At 39.3% G+C, this 8,374-nt stretch overlaps 1 protein-coding gene across 1 annotated transcript in view; it reads left to right on the top strand.

Moving 5' to 3' along the window:
* Positions 1-5,608, top strand: part of LOC105549188 (disintegrin and metalloproteinase domain-containing protein 18-like) — a 79,641-nt gene extending 74,033 nt beyond the window's left edge. The window contains exons 19-21 of the mRNA XM_011993609.1: positions 1,147-1,312; positions 2,560-2,610; positions 5,494-5,608. Coding sequence (XP_011848999.1) covers positions 1,147-1,312; positions 2,560-2,608 — 215 coding nt within the window. The 3' untranslated portion in view covers positions 2,609-2,610; positions 5,494-5,608. The remainder of the gene's footprint in view (positions 1-1,146; positions 1,313-2,559; positions 2,611-5,493) is intronic.
* The last annotated feature ends 2,766 nt before the right edge of the window (positions 5,609-8,374 follow it).

The raw sequence follows: 8,374 nt of genomic DNA, 5'->3' as shown, positions 1-8,374 counted from the left end.
GTTGAACCAGCCTTGCATCCCAGGGATGAAGCCCACTTGATCATGGTGGATAAGCTTTTTGATGTGCTGCTGGATTCTGTTTGCTAGTATTTTATTGAGGATTTTTGCATCTATGTTCATCAGGGATATTGGTCTAAAATTCCCTTTTTTTGTTGTGTCTCTGCCAGGCTTTGGTATCAGGATGACGGTGGCCTCATAAAATGAGTTAGGGAGGATTCTCTCTTTTTCTATTGATTGGAGTAGTTTCAGAAGGAATGGTAGCAGCCCCTCCTTGTACTCAAGCAGATGTTTCTATACCCATGCTTATAGCAGCATTATTCACAATAGCCAAAACATGGAAAACCCAAAAGTTTATTGACAAGTAAATGGATAACCATAATAAGGTGTAGAGATACAATGGAAGATTATTCACCCTTGAAATGAACAATCCTGTCGCACCCTATAATGTAGATATAAACTGAAGACCTTATGATCAGTGAAATAAGCCTGTCACAACATGACAAATATTATACGATTCTGCTTCTATCATGTACCTAGAGTAGTCAAACTCAGAGTCAAAGTAGAATGGTGGTTACCAGGGGCTGAGTTCTGCTTCCATTAGTACCTAGGTTAGTTAGATTCATGGAGTCAAAGCAGAATAATGGTGGTTCCCCTGGGGAGAGGGAAAAATGGTGGATTAATATTGAGTGGGTAAAAAATTTCAGTTTTGCAGAATGAGAAAGTTCTGAAGCAGGGTGGTGGTGATGGTTGCACATCAATGTGTATGTACTTAATGCAGTTCACAAAAAGAAATATGATACACTAAAATAGATTATATTATATAAGTAAATATTAAGTATACATGAAGGGATTATAAGTAAATTTATGTCAATAAATATGTATTTTTATGTCAGTAAAATAAGTACATTTATGACAATATTACATATTGTCAATGATAGTGTATTGTCAATTATATGTATAAGTGTATTGACTTGACATACAAAATGTGTAATGCACTTTGGGGCCCAGTCAGAGAAGGCTAAAAACACTTTTAAATTCAAATATATTCATTCTTTAACTGTGTTGAGTTCTAAATTTCTATAATTCAAATTCTGGCATGATTTGATCATTTTTCAAATAGTTAAAAAGGTACTCTCATGTTTTCAGATAAAAGTGTACCCTTGTTTCCGAAACAACGTGCTGCTCCTAAAAACAATGGTCTTTTGATCAGTTTCTACATTTTTTCACCTTTGCTCATTTTAATTGCTATTGTTAGTCTCAAATGGAATAAAATGAAGAGATTTTGGAGCAAAGTGGGAACAGTAAGCAGCAGGTAAGTAAATGTATTATTTTTAAATTAATATTAAAATTGATTATGAGAAGAATTCAGTGCAATTCAGAATCCAAGAAGGGACTCTAGGGTGGATTGGATTAATGTTTCGAAATATTGAGTAAACTCGCCTGTAATCCTAGCACTTTGGGAGGCCGAGGCAGGCAGATTGCCTGAGCTCAGGAATGTGAGACCAGCCTGGGCAACACGGTGAAACCCCATCTCTACTAAAATACAAAAAATTAGCTGGGCATGCTGGCATGCACCTGTAGTCCCAGCTGTCCCAGCTACTTGGGAGGCTGAGGCAGGAGAATTGCTTGAACCCAGAAACCGGAGGTTGCAGTGAGCCAAGATCATGCCACTGCACTCCAGCTGGGGCAACAGAGTGAGACAAGAAATATTGAGTAAGTTCTCAGCATATAACAGTTTTTGTTTGTTTTTTGTTTTGTTTTGTTGTGTTTTTATTTCAGTCATCTGAGTATCCTGCATGTTCTTACAGGGCCAAGAACAATTAAAGCTATTCAGTAAAGCCTCATTGCCTTTCACATAGAAATTCAAGTTCTCTGCAATTGTTTAGGAAGTTCTGTTGACTTCCCAAGGAACCCCATTTCTCTTGCATTGACAACCAGTAGTGCCAAAAGGTCCACAGAAATAGTCAGGGAAGAAAATTTTGTGAATAGAATATGTAGAAGGTAAGAAAAATAGGATATGGTACAGAATGAGGGAGAGAACTCAGATAGGATACTTTGTATTTTGTGCATAATTAATATGGCTCATGTTTTTCGGAAATTATAGGTAAGGTAACTTGTACAGCTTTTTTTTTTCTTTTTACTCTAACACCACATCAAACCATAATTTGCTTTATGAATATGTAGGGATTTGAGAATTCAAAAGGAAGAACAAGTGGGATCATTGATTAAAACTGACAAAATCTGATCACAACAGCCTAAGTTTTACAACAGTAAGTGATTTCAGGGCCGCCAGGGTAAGAAATGAAGTAGGGCTGAAGCAAAAAAGGATAGCAATGAACCAGATGATCAGGTACTAGGTCATTCTCTTTAGCAGTCGAAGGCTTTATAATTGACGTCACCCCTTCTTGTCTATGTCCGTTGTTTCCAAATTGACTCCTCTGCTTGCACTTGGCCACTTGATACATATTAATTGATTAATTAGTGCCCATCTAGCTTTTTAAACTTTTCTTGATTTCGCTCAAGATTACAGTGTTTCCTAATGTTATCTCTTTTATACAGATCTATCTCAGAAGACAGCAGTAGTAACAACAGCCAGTCACAGAGTTAAAGGTGATGTGAAATAATCAAATTGTTAAGAAAATAACTCATGGAGTATTTTTTTACTTTTAGCAATACCTCAGTATGAAAAAACTATTATTCCCATATTTCATCATCTTGACTCCTATTTATTAATACCATATAGTAAAACAAAGATAAGAGAACATATTTGATGTTAATCATGTTTTATACTTATTTAGAAATATTGAATGTTAACTAATATTAGCCAGAGATGTATTGAACAACATTTTTGTAATAAGGAATGATGTTACAGAGATTATAAATATTTTTGTAAAATATTCATAAACAATCATACCTCCTCTGGCCTTATTTAAGGTTCTCATTGGGCGATTTACACAGATTGTCTCTCCACATTTACGATGATTGATCCTTACTAAAATGCCATAGATATTGTTACCGGTATTTTAGAGATGAGGAAATGGATAAAAGGAAATAAATTGATTCCCCAAGAAAATAGAATTTTAGTGAGTATTGTAGTGGAGTTTAACTTAAGACAATCGGACTTCAGAATTTAAACTCTTAAGATTGCCACAATCTTGAACAAATATAGCCTGATATATGACTGGGGATTGGGAATGGAATTTACATCGATTGAGACACATGAGATGCCAGGCAAAATGTTAAATGCACCTTTCTTCAAAGGCAGAAAGATACTTTTAAAAAAATTTTTAACATGGGATAAAATAGGCATTCATATATATTGTTCAAAGTTCTAATTCATATGTGTAAAGAAATAATTGTATTTGATGTGTTAGGCCTATCACTGGGAGTAAATGGAAAAATCAAAACTTCAACCATGAGTGAGATCAAGAGTTCATCTAATTGCTTAGCTGCCATTCCCTCATATCTGACTTTGTTGACAGTTAAGTCAATGGATCTCTGTTTCCTTATCTGCCACTAAGCATTGGGAATTAGAGAGACACTAGGGCCCAAGCTTTCTTATTTTAAATTATAAGTGGATCATCATAAATACTACTCCCCTTATCCTAGGAAAAAGTCAAAACCAGACATCCAGGCTTTCCCAGAGATAAAGATAGAGCTTTTCCATTCCAGCTGCACATCAAATCTACCCCACACAGGCATATATTGGCATTATCCATGCAAATATCTTCACAGCAGCTTTCAAAACATATATATGTTATATGATGCTAAAATAAGTCAGGAATGTTGGAGAAGTATCAGGGATGTCATTCTATCTGGAGAAGAGTTACCAAGAGGGTTGTAGTTGTGATGAGGTCGGAGAAGTAACACCCGTGGAGGGTCTTGGCGCTCTTGGAGGCCATCTGTCTTACTTTGAGTGAAAAGGAGGAATCACTGGATGGTGCATGTCACTTACACTTTAAAAAGCTGCTTTGTTGAAAACAAACAGCTATACGATGGCAAGAGTAGATGTGGAGAAACTACTGCAGTAATCCAGGAGAGAAAAGATGGCGCTTCAGACCGGGGTGGTAAGGATGGTCTTATGGATGCATTTTGAAGGTAATGCAACAGAATGTACTGACAGTTTGGATGCAGAATGTAAGAAAAAAATGCTTAAATAATATGGCTATTGATAGACAGCAGGAAAATAGCAAGGCTAAAAAGTAAAACCACCGCTCTTTATTTACAAAATTTTGGCTTTTTTTTTTTTTTTTTTTGAGACGGAGTCTCACTCTGTTGCCCAGGCTGGAGTGCAATGGCGCAATATTGACTCACTACAACCTCTGCCACCTGGGTTCAGGTGATTCTCCTGCCTCAGCCTCCTGAGTAGCTGAGACTACAGGCACACACCACCACACTCAGCTAATTTTTGTATTTTTAGTACAGACAGGGTTTCACCATGTTGGCCAGGATGGTCCCGATATCCTGACCTCGTGATCTGCCCGCCTCGGCCTCCCAAAGTGCTGGGAATTTGCAAGTTTATGAATGCTGAGATGTAAAATCCATATAGGTAACCATGAGCCAAAATAAGTATCTTGTATGTCACAATGAGGAGTTTAAATATTCTTCTATATGACCAAGAACGTAGGTAAGGTACTTTTCAAGATGGTAAGAAACGGATTTGGTACTATATGTCTTGCAGTTTGCAAATTTCACTGGGATAAAATAGGGAAAGTAGATTCAGTCACAAATGGAAAGTAGTGAAGCTGTTAAGAGACTGTTGAATGCACAGGAAAGGTGTGATGAGGACAGGATTGGAGAGGAGGAAAAGCACAAAAATGTTTTCAGAGGTATGACAGAGGCCCGATCTGTTAAAGTAGTGACTGGATGGACGTTTTTGGGTTAGAATAAAAGAGAGAACTAAAAAAACCTCCACTCTTCTGACAGAATGGATAGTGACACCTTTTACCAGTGACACATTTTATAGTAGAGAAATAACTGGTTTTGTTTGGGGTGAGGAAGTGGAGAGGATTGAAGAGTTAGTTTGTCTTTGAACAAGTGTATGTTAGAACCCACTGGAAATGCACAGAGGGTTTTTGAAAGTTCTTTTCCTCCTCAGATACATAGAGAAAAATTTATAGTAATTCTTTCCTATTTTTTCACATATTTCTATTCCTGTTTTTTTCTGTTTCCTTTTTGTGGTTTTCCTTTATAATTTTCTTCTGTTTCTTTGTTGATGATTTTCATTTATCCATGTAAAGTTTAGAGACTGTGTAAATTTAAAATATAAATATCAATTTATAATATTCCCTTTTAATGTAGCTATTATAATCCATTTATGAAACATAAATTTAGATTTATAAATTTCCTGAATCACAGACATAGACTGCACCAGTATAATCAGTGTCTCTTTATACTAATTAAGTGCTCTACCAATAGTTGAATAGTAAATAACAGCTTTTATTAACAATGGAGATTTAACATTTTTATTTTTTTGTATTTCCTCTGCAACAGTAACCAAGTGATAAAATCAAAGCCGTCGGATGAAGAAAGGATATTACCAAGAAACTCACCATTAACTTAAAACTTTCAATTTCACAAAACAAAATAAATCATATGACTAAAAGCATACAAGCTTGTGTCTATTGATTCTTCTACCCTCCATGATCCTTTAGCAGGAGATGAGCAGCTTTGTCTCTTTGTAACTTTGGAAGTTGTTACATCATAAGATTTAAAGCCTTCTGAAACAGGAGAGTTCAGTGATCTCCTTCACAGGACATGTGGCAGGGGAGTGGCTCACCTGTTCGGATGCCCCTGCTCAAAGCCCTCTTTTGCTCATCTGCTTGTCTTGCCACATCTGTAGCAGTTAACAGGTACACCCTGGGAATTCTGGGGTTTGTGGGCTTGCTTTGGTAGACATTAAAGCCCTTGTCTCTTTCCTGTATTTCCTCTCTCTTTCCTGGACCTTGCTGTCTCTATTACAAAAGACTGAAGTGGCCACTTTCAGGAAGTTCTATAAAGTACTATCTGGTCCCAGGACCTGTTTTTTGCAGCTTCCTCCTGATATCAGGGGCTGCCTGAATAATAAACTTATCCTTTAGGATTAGTTGTTCCTCAACTGAATCAGGAGATAGACAGGTACTTTACCAAGGCCTCACTAAGTCCTTCCAAGAAGGCAGTGGGATTTTCATCAACTCCCTGGTCAATCATGGATAACTTAGTATAATTGAGAGGCTTGGTCCTGGTCCTACACAAGTCCTCCATTATGCACACCTGAAAGTGTCTCCTCTTCCAGTCTCCCATCTCACCATTGGGATCCCATCCAGGGTTATTCATTAGTACTGTCTCTCTTCCAGTTGGATAATGTTCACCTTCTTCCCTGATGCTATATGTGCTACAAAACTCATCCCCAAATCTCTCTGCTGCTTGAAGAGCAACCTGCTTCTCTGTGTCTGTCAGGGTCTGATTCAAAAGTAACACCATGTCTCTCCAGGAGAGTTCAAATACTTGGATGAAATTCTGGAAAGCCTCTATATATTGGACAGGGCCATCTGAAAACTTGCCAAGAGCCCCCTTAATTTGCTTTAACTCCTGTAGTGAGAAGGGGATCTGGACTTTACAGGGGTCAAACTCACCAGGCATCTGAAGCATCTGTTGAAAGGGCAAGGGTGAGACGGGGGCTTGTCTCAGGTGAAGATTTCTAGGAGGGGGTAAGTGAGAGGCTAAAGTTGGATAGGGAGATTGAGGTGGACCTGGAGGAGCAGGGCTGGAGGGAACTGGCTCCTCTGCTGGGGGTGCCTCTAGGATTTGTATCTTTAGTTCCCTTAGCTCACCCCTTGCAGCCTTTCCTGAGACAACAAGCAGTAGGGCTGGATCTCTCCTACACTGTTAGCAAAGGTCTGGATGACCTTTCAAGGTATAGAAAGCCTGCCCATATGGGGCCTCACACCATCTGTCCTCACATCTACAGAAAAGGTCCAACTGCCTGATGGTACTGAAATGAATGATCTTCCAGTCCATAATTTGGCCAAAAATTTATGCAGAGGGCTGTGAGGCATTCTTCCTTCACATTCTGAGTGTCAAAGCAGTTCCAGTGGTTCAGAATACACTTCAGAGGAGTATAAGCTGGGGATGGTAAAGACAGCTGATTGCCCATTCTGAAAGATAGGGAATAGAGGCATCCCTCAACTCTCTTCTTTCTTTCAGTGAAAACTCGGGGTGTGAGAGAGAAAGTGAACATCCTCCCTTTCTCTTCCATCTTTTTGTCCCCAAGTCCTGGCAACCTTAGCAGGTGCCATGCATGGGTGCTAATGCAGCATGCACCCATGAAGCAGGGAAGGCCTAGAGAATAGGAATTATCCACTCTCACCTATGCCTCCATCTTCCCAACTGTTGGCAAACTTTGAGTTCCCTGGGCCTCATTATGCCATGGAACATAGCCACCTTTCATGAGGTGGGGGTGTTTAGTTGGCAGGAATTGGTCCTGCCCATCTACATTGTGCCTGTTGCCTGGCTTTGGATCCCTCATATCTGATTTTCCTTACTAGGACTTCAGCCTGATGCTTGGAATCGAGTTTCAGATGAAGTATTTCAGGGGCTGTGTCTGTTTAGTTTGTCTCAAATGAGCTCTGCTGAATTTTCAGTTATCAGTAGGGGTCACTCTTCCATTATTTTCTCTATTATAAGCAGAGTGCTGGGGGGTAGGAACCCTCTCTAAGAAAATGTAAAAAAAAAAAAAAAAAAAAACAGCTTACGAGGCAAAAGGGGAAGGTCCTGGGGGAAGAACCCCTTGCTCAGTGCAAATGGGTCCCTTTAATCCTTGTATTCTTCCTCTGGTTCAGATCTGGCTAAATTCCTTGGCTGGGGAGGAAAAGTTCTGTTGGCACAATGGGCAGGTAGCTGGCTGTGCTAGGTCCCTGTGGCAGCCACAGTCTTTTCCTGTTCCTCTTGTGCATGCTGTGGACACCTCTAGGTGCCTGAGCCAGGACAGGAGAGGGTAACGAGAGGACATGCTGGGGGCCACACGTGCCTGTGGCTGTCAGGCTGGGGATGGCACATTTAAGAACAAACGGAAGTATTTGTTCTGATTTGCATCTTTGATGGCTGAGCTAAGTGCTCATTCTATTTAATATTATTGCCACAACATGTAGCAAAACCTTTGACATTATAAAGGAAGAGATAAGAGCCGTTTTAAACTGTGAGAGAAGAAAAGACACAAATGGAAGTCTGGGGTCTTGGCCTACAGAATTCAGTCCTGGGGCCTTTCAGCAAAAAAAAAAAAAAAAAAAAAAAAAAAAAAAGCTTTTGGTTGCCCCATGGCTTTACTCCAGTCCCATGTGATGGCTAGACCTCCCTGGAGGGAAACAGAGCAGGAAGGAGAGAGGTGGCAGAGTCT

This window comes from Mandrillus leucophaeus, unplaced genomic scaffold, assembly GCF_000951045.1.
Source record: "Mandrillus leucophaeus isolate KB7577 unplaced genomic scaffold, Mleu.le_1.0 Scaffold111, whole genome shotgun sequence".
Lineage (NCBI taxonomy): Eukaryota > Metazoa > Chordata > Mammalia > Primates > Cercopithecidae > Mandrillus > Mandrillus leucophaeus.
Note: the sequence above shows the minus strand (reverse complement) of the source record. Positions and strands in the feature narration are given on the sequence as shown.